Genomic DNA, 14,359 nt, shown 5'->3' with positions numbered 1-14,359 from the left:
AAATTCACAGACCTGCTGACAGAATGTTCCTGGGTGAATTGAGGGATTGTTTTGTTGTACCACAATAAGCTGTCAGTGAGCCATTGAGCAATACTTTTTTTTTTTAAATCAGCAGTTAAACACTGGTTGTATGAGAAAAACCTGCGTGAAATTGAGATTGTGAGCATTGTGAATGCATGTTGTATGAAGTCAAAAACGATGGCTGCTTGTATTTTTGATTTACATGTGGGCAGGTAGTTCATATTTTAGGCCATATATTATGTACAACCATTTTTGTCTCAAAAACACACAACAAAAACTTTTACCACCTCATTGTCTTCTTAATTAAATCATTTTCTAAGTAAAAGACCAGTTGAGCTTCTGGTGTAACTACAGTAGTTTGTTATGCTGTTAGATGTGTACTACATTATTTTTTATTGCTACCATTTTATGTCAGTGTCTTACCCTTTAATTCGAAATCACACAAGGAAAAAAATGAAAATCTCTGCTGGCAAAATGTGGTGAGACCACCTAAACTGAACAAAAGCATGAGTGCAACCAGAATGGAACCACCCATAAGGGACACATTCAGATGAAACACAAGGGTTCCTTTCCTCAAACTACTCCTGGACAAAACATTTTAGAGCAGACAGTATACCATATGCACATTTTTGTTTTGAATGGGATGTGTCTTATGAAAATGCACTTATTGTGTCCACCAGTCAGGTAGCTAATGATCCCTGAGCCAATTTATGTGAATAGAACACTCTACAGTGTTCTGCAAAGATGGTCGTCTGCCAAAATCCAATTTTAAGCCACAAATTACTGTGTTAGCAGACCTGAGTTGCAAAAAAGGTTTGAAATCAGGGATGCATTACATTTGATTTTGTTTGCCAATATCCAGTGTGCCAGTATATCCCAATTAATTTTGTTGGTAACCAATACCAATAGCAATAAATTCACTTTTTTTCTTCACCTAATTTTAGTGATCATCAAGTCTCTTCTGTAGTGTCATAAACATTATATTCTGCATAAAATATGCATAAATACTTCAAGAAAAGGTTGATGTTTTTTACATGTTAACTTAGTCAGTTTGTCGTAATGGCAGAAATAAGCATGTTGGCTGATTCCGAAATGTCACTGACCTTTAGAGACCGTTTAGTGCATTTTATGAGCTTTCCATTTTTTTTTTTTATCATTTTGGCTGTGTTCATGCATATGGCATAAATTTTAGACAGATTAACTGAATATTCACACTTCCTCAGCATGTGCCAGTACTGATCACCTACCTCCTTTCTCACTGTCATAATGTGAGGCTTCAAACTGGGCATCATCGTTGGGTAGCTGAATGCTGGCAATGACCGGGTGATTCTGCTCATCAGATGTGTGAGTGCCCAAAAGCGGCTAGTGCACACTGTAATCCTTCCCCTCTAACCTGTAAGGGAAAAAATCCTTCAACAATAACCTTTAGGGACTGTTTGGCACCCACTTTTCATTTTTCATTTGATAGGTTTGGCTGTGTCTAAAATGCACTGTGGAAACTAAATTGTTACATTCATACTGTTAACTGCAAAATATGCACCACTGAAGAGTATTAAAGAAATAACCTCAATGAAAGCAGAAAACCATATGAATGTATAACATTTCCATTGCCTGATTTTGAAAGGTACATTTTGTGTGCAGAGCGATGTAAGTGCGAATATCTGACATTGCACAAAAAAAAAGATAATGTATAAAAATCATTGCTGCTGCTAATCACTGACATATCCTAGACTGTGATGATAAAAGAAATCTACTCAGCACGTAGTATACTGACAATAATTCATTTTTGCTGTTGTTTTTTTAATTGAAAAACATAGTGGCATCATGACAAAAATCTGGCATTTAAAGGGTTAAAATTCTAAAAATTAATGAATATTTGATATTTTTGATTAGGACTGATGTTGGTTAAAAATTAACTCAATGACAGAAGAAAATAATTTTGGTGTATAATATTTTTTAAAGCTTGATTTTGAAAAGCCCATTTTGTGTGCAGAGCGATACAAGTCCGTGTAATAATGGAAGCGGGCCCTAAGGGTTAAAGCAAATACAAATACAGATGACATGACCATTCTATTGTTCATCCCTGTTTGAAATTTGAACAGTATGAATGTAAAGGGCGCCCAGCAGCCACCCCATGTACAAAGACTATGTCCTTGCCACAGTGGCTGCGCGTTCGAACCCAACCTTAGTGCTTTACTGCATATCATCCCCTCTTTTTGCCCCCTTCACTCTAAAGACTGATCTTAAAAAAGTCAATATGTTATTAAGAAACCCTTTATGTTTCACATCTACATTATTCCAAAGGAAACTACTGACATAAATAAAAATACATCTTAAAAAAAGAAAGCACTAATGAGTTGATGTGTGACTGAGATTAAAGGATGGAGAGAAGAGAAGAGAAACAGGAGGTAGAGGAGGACACACTGACAGGATGTTCCGGTGAGTTTGGACAGTGCTGCAGATTGGAGCAGACGCTAACAGACTGGTCCAAATCAATGTCCAGCATATGGCCTGTCTCAGTGGGACATTCAGTCCTCAACCACAACGCCCCCTGAAATATTTGGTTTCCCCCTTGTCCTGCTCTACACCCACACACAAACTGATGATCTCTCCATTCACTACGAAGGGAATGATTGCAAAAAGACTGAAAAGATGACGGTTTTTATGGTAGGCAAGTCTGAAAGTCTCTCTCTAGACCCCAGTGGATGTGTAGGTGTGCATCAGCACATCAATGTGTTGAACCAGTTCATTCCTGGACATAACTTGTAAATCACTGTCTCTCTCCCAAAGCTTAGACTTGCCAAAACACAGAGTCACACTGGTTGACATCAGTGAGTGAGATAAACATTACATCTTGTGCACAAGGGACAAAATCTTATCATGGAAATACTGAATCAGAATCTAAAGGGAATAACTGTCATTATTTCATAGGGTGTTAACTGCTAATAAAAGTATATTTAGTAAAAAGGGTCCTGCAAGTACTCTGAAGGAGGCTTTGCAGTAAATAATCTGAGATAGTTTTGTTCAGTTTAGAGTACACACAGACTAAACAGGAATCCATCATTCTCCCTCCACCTCTGGAACCCTTTGTAAGGCAGGAAGCAGCGATCAATAACAAATTAGAGAAAAATAACGTCTAAGATAGACAGTGTTAAAGGGATAGTTCTGGATTTTTGAAGTGGGGCTGTATTGGATGTGCACACCCCACGGCTCAGCATTGCCCGGCTGTATAGAGGGATTAATATCAAAACGTTTTAGGCACTTTAAAAAGAGCCTACTTAAAAAATACAATATCCCTCTAAGGTGACGCTGTATTCAGTGTTTTTAACATGAAGTTTCTCTTCAGTCGGGTCACGCAACAGCCGCTAACAGCACTTTCTGACCCAAACAGCTGAGCAGTGGCGGATGAGAAATGTGGGGCCAAAGGAAAAGGCATGGTAAAGTGGAGAAAATACTCTAAATACAGTGTCCACTTAGAGTGGTAAACCGGGAGCATGCTGACCGCAAGCTACTGTGTGTCTTACATTGTCTATACACTGATATCTCATACAGTCCTACTTCAAAAATCATGAACTCATCACTTTAAGGTCATATCTGTGATGTAATTGCTGTAGACTGGGTTTAGAGGTTAAAACTATGTCTTAACCCTTTAGGATAAATACAATTTAAAAAGTAAAAAAGGCAGACAAGACTGCCTTTTTAGTGGTTAAAAAGGTATAATAATGTGGTAACATAATTTTTAATATGTAATTATAATTATTAAATAGATTATTCCCCTGGCTTTTTTGGTTTTTTTCCTTAGAAATTTTTCCCTAGCTTAAAAAAAAAAACAACAATCTAAAACCAAAACAAAACAACAACAACAAAAACAATCTTAAAAAATCTACTTATTAATCATAATTTGAGGAACATTTCTTACCAAGCTGCTTATTGCCTTTTTCCTCATGTTTTTGAAAGAAATCACACCAATTGCTCAGGGTTCAAAGGCTAAAATACTTTTGAAAAGCAGCACAGGAAAAGAGATGTTGCCTCAGGTTTCTTAACTAAACTGGTTGTTCAAAGTTAGACACTCAACACACTTCTTACCTTACCCCTCTAGATGAGTGGTGTTAAAATTAAGCTATGAGGCCACCTAGTGGTGTCTGGCTGTTATATTTCTTCATATATATGAAAAATATTCAAAATAGTGTAAAATCAGAGGTATGATTAATGCATAGTAAGGTACAAAACCTAATTATATGCTATCAGAGAGATGTCAAAATTAGTGATAAACTCTCATTACCCACAAGAAAGTCTGCTTGTGGAATAAAATCTAGGTCTGATGTCAATCAAGATACAAGAAATCTTTCAACTGATATATCCATCGTCTCCTCCTTTATCCCTGGATCCCTCTCCCTTTTGTCAATATCTGCCACATCTTTTCATGTTTTTCAGCCCTGTCTCATCCTCTCTGCCCTCTCCTTAGACTACAGAGGAGCACCTGTGCTCCATTGCTGGGGTCAGAAGTTTAGGCGAAAACCTATCCTCCCGTGGGAAGCTTGCAGAAAAGTGAGGGGTGCTATTTAAAGACTCTGTGATAATGAGGAGGCACGGGTGGAATCCTGGAGCCATGTTCTCTTTAATCATCAACACTCACACCATAACTTTTTGCTATTGCTGCTCTGCATGTCTGCATGATATGCATAGTTGTATGTCATGGCTTCATGCTGCATGCATGGCCATTTATGTCTTCATGATGTTCTGCTGGTATTGCTATGTGAATTTTTATAATTTCACAGGTTTCAAAACATCTTGCCAAAGGACTACAGTTTAAAATTAGCCAGATGTCTAACACTGGCACATTTACAATAATGCTGAGTAATGTGTGCTGTCCTTATAGATAAAATAAATGAAATGAAATAGTCTAGCGCCAATTTACGTTCATTAGAAGTTTGTTTTTACCAGTGACTTAGACTGTGAATCAAAGTGTTTGACTCTTCTGTCTATAGTTAATTATACGTCTGGGCAGACAAATATGACATGCAGACTTCCCCAAGTCTCCATATTGGGGCCTCTTTCATTTGACATCTACATGCTTTCATTGGCTCAGATTACAAAAATTAACAAAACAATGTTACCATAGTTGAAGGGACTACTGTCCAATACAAGCTCTGACTGATTGCATTGAACAAATCAACAACTGGATGTGCCACAATTTTCTTCAACTAAACAAAAAAAAAGACAAAACTGAAGTACAGTACAGTAATTCTTTTTGGAGCCAAGGAGGAACCATTTAAAGTCAGCGCTCAGCTTCAATTAGCAATGTATAAAATGACATACCAAGCCAGACATCTTGGTTTGGTCAAGCACTCAGACCTGAATTTCAACAGCCACATTTAGACAATTACAAAGTCAGCCTACAACCACCTTAAGAACATACAGTATCAAGGATAAAATGACTTTTGTCTGCTCAGTTCTCAATAAAAAATGATCAGACAGCTGCAGATGACTGCTGCTCAAATTTCAAAATACTATTGTTAGTTTATAAAACACTGCATGCTTTAAGACCCAAATACATTTCTGACCTTCTGCTACAGTCTGAACCATCCAGAACTCTCAGGACTTCTTGGCCAGAGTCAAGACTAAACATGGGGGACCTGTGTTAAGTTTTTTTGCACTACATATCTGGAACAAACTCCCAGAAAACTGCAGGTCTGCTGAAACTCTGTGTTCTTTTACATCAAGGCTGAAGATTTTTCTCTTTGCTGCTGCCTTTTATTAAATTAAATATTTTCTTCATTTCTCTCACTTGGACTGTAACTCTTATGCTTGTACTGATACCTTAGTATTTCTTTTTGTTTGTTTTTATTTTCTATTCCCTAAATCTTGAATTAATTAAGCTTTTAATTGCATTTATATGTCATTTTAAAATGTGTTTCTTATGCACTGTCTCAACGCTTTTGATGCTTTATGTACCTTGTACCTGGTCACTGAAATGTGATGATGAAATAAACTTGCCTTGTCTAATGTTATCTAAAAGATTTTTAATATCTTGGCTGAATATTTAGCTCATTTCGATAATGTTGTAAAGGCTGCAAGACTGGCTCTGAAATAAGAACCCTAAGCCGCACATGCAGTTAGATTTTTCCTTTTAGCAGGTAAATTTCTTAGGTCTACCTGCTAAGCTAAGCTAAGCTAAGCAGGCAGGCAGCTTACTGCTGATATGTTTTGTATGGAAGCCAAGCCTGTGTCTGAACGACCATACCCGCACTTCAGCAATGTGTGCTTTAACCCTTCTATTTTTCAATTCACGTGCATAAAATTGCTAATGCAATCAATTGTGAAAATAAGAAGGGTATCCAGGATGACTGTGACAAAAACTAGGGCTTAACGACCAGGGCAAGTGTGACTTGGTGGTAGTCCTGGGCAAATACTTAACGATGGCCCAGAGTGAATGTGACTTGGTGGTGGTCCTGGACTAACACTTAATGACGGCCCATGATAACTATGCCTAGATAACCCCTCTATTTTTTCTTTCTTCTCTTTTGGCCTGCTTAGCTTAGGTTGGCTTTGCAGGTAGAGCTAACATTATCACAAGTCCTGTAAGAAGGTTCAAAACAAAGTTTAAAAAACAAAATTACATTTGTCCTTGATCCTGCTACATCTTTTGGAGTAACTATCAAGAATGGTGAAAAACATCTGTTTTTCTCACATATTTAGTTCCCACAAAATACAATCCACAAAGGTTATATACATATAATTCCCCAACCCCAAAACACATTTGTAAGGAAGCTACCTTTTAGTCTGCTTAGCTTAGCAGGGAGCTATAGTTTAGCTTAGTTTAGCAGATAGAGCTGATGTTACCACAAGTCCTGTAACATCTATCTTTTGTCCATTTAATTACTCACTTGTTATTTCGCATGCAGTTTCACATTCATCTTAAACTGAAACTAATGTGATACTTTGAAAGAATACTCTTTGTATAACGAGATGTCACTTAATTCATAAAAAAGCAATATACCTTTCAGAGATGTTGTTGTTGTTATGTCCTTTTAATATCTTCCAATAAATATAAAATTAGACAAACTGTACATATGGCTAACAGGTGTTCAGTATAATTCTTAGAGGTCATTTAAGCAAAACCCTTTTTGTCTCTGGGGTTGAAACGGCCTGCAGTGGCTCCTCTGTCTGCCAGCCTAGTGTTTATTAATAAACCTAAACAGAGTTGAAGTAGTCATGGTCACACATAGCAGCTCACTGACTTAGAGGGAGGGAGAGGAGGCTGGCTCAACTGTCTTTACGCCCCCCTCCTCTCTAAGTTCATCTGCAAACACTGCTCCCGCTCACTCTTAGCCTCTCAATTTGCTTTGTCACATGAACATCAACACACTTTGAATGGATTCATCCTGAGGATATACCACAGAAGAGCAGAAGAAACAAGCACACATACAGAAGTAAGTACAATTATATTTTTTGGGTTATTTACGGTGGTTTGTGCTATTTATTTTGATCAAATTTGAATGGAATTCCTGAAGAAAATCCAAACATTAACCATTCATGCTGCTCCCAACTTCCAAATAACTCTGAACTAATTTAGCAGTAAAGAAAACCAAACACACATCACATGAAGCTTAATTATTAATTTTTATGTTAAATACTAGAGGAAAAGTAAGTGTTCAGAATATTAAGCAAATATAGGCCAGTGCTGTCTTTGAGTGGTGGAGGTCTAAAGGAATGTGACTTGTGCCCATGCCTGTCCTCCAGCGAGACAGCTGGTGACTGTCATGTCTTCCCCGGGGCTTAAGTCAGCCATGCAGAGCACAACACTGTGCAGTCCTCTAGATTTTAGGACTCAAGTGTAGTCCTTATGAGCTGTAACAAACACTAGAGCTGCGTCTTGTATTTGGGCTGAGAACGTTTTGGCGGTGCAGCAGCAGCTATCAAATGACCGTCACACTTGTCTGCCATGCCCTCTCTACATTACTAATCTCCGACGATGACAGTATTGGGTCATTTTGATCAATTTACTCTCTGGGAGTCTCTGGCCAGTCTTGGCAAACACCTCAAAGGGTGAAATTACAGCTACATTAATCACCAGGGGAGAATGCGAATGCCCATCCATCGGCACAATGACTTGTTATGATAATCTGCTCTATAATGTCATCTGTGTAATGCCACTTGCTTGAGGTTCAGTTGAGAGCCGTTTGTACATTTTGGTTTATAAAAGTTGTGTTGCTTGTTGTCTGAGGTGTGTCTCTGGTCATTGCCAAGCAGTCAGTTGGTCCCTGGGCATCTAGCCTTGCAGTACAGCAGCTGTTAGCATACCCTCTGCAAAACTGACCCCTTGCCCTGCTCTACATATTTGCATGTAATGACATCACCATAACTTACCACACTGTAAACTCACAAGCTGATATGACTTAAAAAAATCTAGGAAACTGACTCCCTTAAGAAAAGTAAATTATCGAAAGTAAATAAGTGAGTAATAGGTCATAATAAGTATTAGCTTTATTTTATGTATTTCATATCTAATTGTGAAGATTACCTAAATTTTAGTTGACGAGTGAGTGAACTTGTTCATTCCAAGTGATAGCGGCTTACATTTTTAAGTGAACCAAATCACACTGTAAGATGTCAAAAGTAAATTTTGCTTAAAATCTAGGGAACTGATTGCCTTGAAAAATGTAAGTAAAGATAGCTATTAGTCTTAATTCATGTTCACTTTATATCTAATTGTTAAGTTCACTTAAAATCGTGTTAAATTTACAAAATATTGTGAAGTTGTTGCAGCTAAAAAAACAAGTTTAATTAAATCAGTCTTTCTAAGTTTTAGTAACTTGAGTAAACCAAGTGCACTGCACTCAATATCTGCTGGTTGCAAAGTAGTATTTTCTTAAACGTTAACAAATAAGAACTGACAGATCTCCTAGCCTTATCATTGGCTAAATCCTCTTGGTCATCATCAAGTTAAGTCAGAGTTACTTAGTTGCTAACAATTAGCAACAAGGTAATTTCACTTGTCATTTTTAAGTTGCAACAACTTCACAAAATTAAGTAAATTCAGCTAAATTATAAGTAAACTTAACAATTAGATATAAATATAGAAAAAGTTATACATACTTTTTCAAGGCAATTGATTTCCAAGATTATTTAAAGTAATTTCAACTTGTCTGATTTTACAATGCAGACTTAATTTCAATTTTATTTATAAATCCCATTATCACAAATCACACATTGCTTCAGAGGGCTTTACAGCAAACGACATCCCTCTGTCCTTAGACCCTCACAGCAACTAGGAACAGTTTTATGTATTTCGTGTCACGACGAAAAGGATTTTTCATGTGGAGTTAGGATATCTTTGAGTTTTGCAAATTTTGTTTTGTTAACATGTTTAAGAATATACAATTGTGAGTGATAGTTTGCAACCATGGGATACACATATATCACAATGTTAACATCTACAGTGTTGTTTGGTTCATTTCAGATTCAGGCAGGTGCATAATATGCAAGTTTGATTGAATGTTTCGTTTATTTTGCAAGTTTGCTGAAGCTTGATTGAGTATTGACATTTCTGATAAAACGGCTTGACATGGAGTCTTGTATTTCTCTTTTATAAACAATTTTTATAAGACTTAAAAGTAGATTTGTTTTGTTTGTATAATTTTGTTTGTTTCTACAAACACTGGTCTTGTCTTAAGATGCTAAGAATGGCGTCACAGAGTAAACACAACTGTTCAGTTAAGTCAGTCTAACTTGGTTTGATGAAGTTCATTTCATTTGTCATTTTATAAATGGACTTCACATAATGAATTCCAAAAATTTTAGGTAAACCTAAAAAAATAGCTATAAAGTAAACATAAGAATAGTTATATTAACTTACCTTTTTTTCAAGGCAATTGGTTTCCTAGATTAAAAGAAAAAAAAAATTAATAGTATGATCAACTTGTAAGATTTCATAGTGTGGACATCCAGAGTATGAACTCAACTCCTCTGCTGACATGTTTCCTGTGCAGAGCAGGCCTAATATTTGTGATATGCCACACAACTGATAAGAACTACAACTATTATGCCGAATAAGCACTGGCTAGGCTGTTTACATAATCATGTTCTTTTGTCCAGGGATGAGACGGTCATAAAGGAGACTTGTACAACAGAAGCGGCTTTAACAATAAGGCTGAACCAATGGAGAACGATAACACCTCATCTACTGGGTTCGAGCCTCTCTTCATTAAAGAAGAGGATGTTGATCCGGACAGAACCCTCATGGAACAAAGAGAGCGCAACACCGCACAGTCTGGACTCACCTTCACAGCAACGCAGCTGAATCAATCCGCTTTAATGAGGCCATACTTACAGGAGATGGATGAGCTGCTGAAAAGCTGTGAGGAGCTCACTGGCATCCACTTTGGCTCTCACTTCTCAGAAAAATACAATGAAACAAGTGTGACTGAATCAACTCAGAGCAACAGTCAACAGGAAGACACAATGGAGAGCAATGAAGAAAATGTTTCTTCTGAAACATATCTTACCACAAGCTACATTGACACACACATTGACGGGGCTGGAGCAGAAGACCAGTCGGCACAAGGCCGGTCTCAAGGCGTGGGCACCATCATTAACAGGTGTGGAGTGACTACAGAAGCTTCTTGCCAAAAAGACATGCCTCTGACTTCAGCGGGAAACAAACTGAGTGAAAGCATGGTGCAGTACGAGGGTCAGCTGTTAGGGATGTTGGCCATGCTGGAGAGCTGTATGGAAGAGTCTGGGATGGACTTTGAGCCTCAAGGCTGGCCTACAGATGCAAGTCAGGAGTATGTACACATCAGTAAGAATCCTCATCTTTCCCGGGGTACAACACTGGTGCCCATTCAGCAAGGGAGGCCAATAAAGCTGGAGACCCAGCCGATGCAGTTAGACTCATGGGCTGATCAACATGGAGCAGGAGATCAAGTCTCCCAAGAAAGCAGGAATGAGGAGACAGCGGTTGGCTTCTCAATGGAAACACTGGAATGGCAAGACCAGGAGGTTTCCAGTCCTCAGCTCACGTTTTCCGGGCCATCAGTGCCATTAGATATTAACAAAAATGATCCAATGTACTGTGAGATGACAAAAACAGAGTGTTTATCTACTAATGAAAGCACATATGTGAAAGAAGACATAACCGCGATTGAAGTGGACACTGAATTGCCAGCTGAAGAGATACAGGAGCTCAAAATGGACAACATTGATCTGGGATCTGGCATGAACGAACTACTCGCACTAGGGTGTCAGATGGAGGAGTGCATAGCGGAGGTACAGCTGTTACAGATGAGGAGGAAGGAACTTCTGACGGAGGTGCTGGAGCTGAGAGGGAATAAAAACAGAGAGGAGGCAGAGGAGACCAGTGAAGAGGAAGAGGAGACAGAGGTGCAAATTGACAGCAAAGTGGCAGAGCTGATGAGGGCACTGAAGAGGGAGGAGGAGGAGAGAAGACACGAGAGGAAGAAAGAGATCCAAAGTCTCAGGGAGGAGAGAGCAGAGGAGGAGAGGATGTTGTGGAAGGTGAACCTGGAGAGACAGGGGCTGTATGAGGAGCTAAGAAAGCTGAAGAGGAGGCTTTTCGGGATGGCCAGGGAATGTGCTCACAACCAGGCCGCTCTCAACACCCAGCACCGAGAGGTGGAGCTGCTGAAGAGGGAAGAGGTGAAAAAACTCAAGGAGAATCTTTATCTGTCCATCCGATGAAAGAAAAACCTTGACATAAAAGTTTCTTTCTCCCCATCCTCAGGAGAAGCTGCAGTCGCTGGTGCTGCATCTGACAGAAGAGGGCTCCCAGCTCAGAGCAGCTCAAAGACAACAGCTCTCAGATCTACAGGCAGAGCTTCAGGCACAGAGCTGCAGTCAGAAGCCCAACACCCAGGACGAGCTGAGCCAGTGCAGGAGGCACTCCTGTGGGGACATCCAGCAGTATCTGCAGGGGGGACTGAAAGCACTGGAGGACAGGTGCTCTCACTGTCTGACACAGTCTGACTGAAAACCATGTTTTTAATAACTTTTACTCACAATGATTTCTTACACTTTAACCCTTTGAAACAACACAATTTGGCTTTATTTATGTCAAAAGCATGGGAGGAAGGAAATGAGCACCAAACACAAGAAATTAAACCCAAAATTAACAAGAAATGATTTAAAAGAACAAGAAAATTGCCCAAAAAATCAACAAAAACAAAACTGACAAAAAAAAAGGGAAAAAGGAAGTAAATAGAAAATCAAGTCAATGATTTAAAAAAAATATTTTTCTAAATCTACTAATTTCTTGCCATTTGTTGCTCATTGCCTTGTTCAGCGTCTGTGATGTAATTGCTGTATTCATGGAAAGATTTACAAAAAGACTGACAGGGGTCAAAATTCTTTCTTAACCCTTTGAAACCTGAGCAATTTGGACTGATTTTTTTGAAAAACATGGGAAGAGGCCAATGAGCAACTTCAGAAGAAATTACCCAAAAAATAGCAAGAAGTTAAATTGATCTGGGATCGGGCATGAATGAAGAGAAGTGGTTGAAGAAGATATTGATCCAGGTTTTAAGGGGTTAAACAAAGCTCTTTAGTGGTCAGTTAAATTCATTCTAAACTATTAATGGTTGTCCTGGCCAGGTATGAGCCCATGTTGCTCACACTGCTGAAGAGAAGGGAGGCCACAGCCGGAGCACTGGTGAAAGCCAAAGAGCAGGCCCAGGAGCTGAGGGCCCAGCTGAGGCCCCTAAAGGAAGAACTCCAAAAGCTGAATCTCCAGAGGGCCTGTTTGGAGGAGAAACTCAAACTGATTCACATGCAGAGGAGAGAGGATATAGCGCAGTATAAGGTAAGCAAGATGGCCGCTGAGGGAAACAGACATACAGAAAGTTGAAGGCAGAGCCGGGGGGTCCTTAAAAGGGACACAGAGCTGACACAAAGAGTTCAGAGCTGGATCAAGACACTTACCCACCTTTCTCTCTCAAACTCAGACAGAAATCTGATCAAACAGTAAAACAAGGCAGTGCTGATCGAATATAAATCAAGATGTCACTGTGCTGCCTGTTTCTCCTCCATTATGTTTTTAGAAACATGTTTCAATGTTGTTTAGCTAAGTTTGTGAGCAGGAAGTAGGTGCCAAACTGCTTTCTGCACACTGAAAATGGGGGCCAAAAAAAAAACCAGAGATTGAACAGTCAAACTAGGCAGCGCTGATAAGTATATAAATATAGAACAAGATTCTGTTACAGTATTGCATATCTCTCACCTCAAATGTTTTCAGAACCGTGTTTTAACTTACTGCTTAAGTGGAATACAAGATTCAGACAGCCGCAAATGTTTCACACTGGCCAGTCCACATTCTGTCACCCACCAGTGGGAGCGTTTATTGATCCGATAAGATGAGTAGCAGTCTGGTAGGTTGAAGGTTTTCTATTTCTTGAGCAAAAGCACTGTTTTCTGTTTTCACTGGTCATGCAGTACAAAAAAAAGTATTTGTGTCTTTTTACTCGAGAGACATCCTAGTTTTATGTAAGAGGCCATCTTTTTTATACTTCTTAAACTGTCATTTAACTGTGCATCAGGCAAAGGTAGCATCACCTGGTTCACAAAGCAGTAAAACTACATCACTCTTACAGGAGACAGTGTACTTTCTGGAAGACAACAGCAGAGAGTTGAAGACAGAATTAAAGATTCAGAAGAGAAAAACCAAAGAGATGGAGGAGCTCAGAGACGGCCTCACCAAACAGCTACTCCTCTTCAGGTAAAGTGATGGATTGGTTCTGTATCACCCTTGGATACGTCTTTGGGGAATAACTAATTCAAACATTTTTCTTACAGGGCTGCCATTAAGGACCATAACAAGTGTGACGATGAGGAGAAAACATGATTGTTTGTTCTTGATTTGGAGTTCTGTGATTAAATAGCAAACTGACAATCTGTAACACAGTGAACTCCAAGATTCAGTGAATGCACTTTATACACATGCTGTTAGTAAACAAAAAATAAATTTTAAGTTTTTTTTTTTTTTAGAAATCTTGTGAAGATGAACTACTCTGCAGCTTGTAGAAAGGTTTTTACTATGAATAAAGGCTTTGTGTTCGTTGTAATCCAAGTGCGACTGATGTGTTAATGTCTGTGCATGACGAGTGGAGAGAGGTTCATGGACTTATATGGGCAACATGTCTGAGGCACTAAACACTGGGACACAAGAGTAATAGAGTGAGAGTAAGTTCTGCAGACAGGAAAAGCACAATGGCGTCACGCCAGACAGAAAAAAAGGTCTGAGTGTCATGAGACATTATTGACTCTTTCACTAAAAGGCTCATTTAGGGTTGTTTAAAAATACTTTCAAGCTTAGCAAGGCACT

The 14,359-nt window shown here is 38.8% G+C and overlaps 1 protein-coding gene across 1 annotated transcript; it reads left to right on the top strand.

The window, feature by feature from the left end:
* Positions 1–7,294: 7,294 nt before the first annotated feature.
* Positions 7,295–14,099, top strand: sync (syncoilin, intermediate filament protein). The gene is made up of 6 exons (XM_042506233.2): positions 7,295–7,454; positions 10,120–11,682; positions 11,768–11,982; positions 12,634–12,841; positions 13,629–13,753; positions 13,831–14,099. Exons 2-6 carry the CDS (start codon positions 10,183–10,185, stop codon positions 13,877–13,879), a joined length of 2,097 nt encoding a protein of 698 aa, XP_042362167.1. The 5' UTR covers positions 7,295–7,454; positions 10,120–10,182; the 3' UTR covers positions 13,880–14,099.
* Positions 14,100–14,359: the final 260 nt, after the last annotated feature.

Source organism: Plectropomus leopardus, chromosome 17 (assembly GCF_026936395.1).
Source record: "Plectropomus leopardus strain MGB_pleo_1.0 chromosome 17, ASM2693639v1, whole genome shotgun sequence".
Classification (NCBI taxonomy): domain Eukaryota; kingdom Metazoa; phylum Chordata; class Actinopteri; order Perciformes; family Serranidae; genus Plectropomus; species Plectropomus leopardus.
Note: the sequence above shows the minus strand (reverse complement) of the source record. Positions and strands in the feature narration are given on the sequence as shown.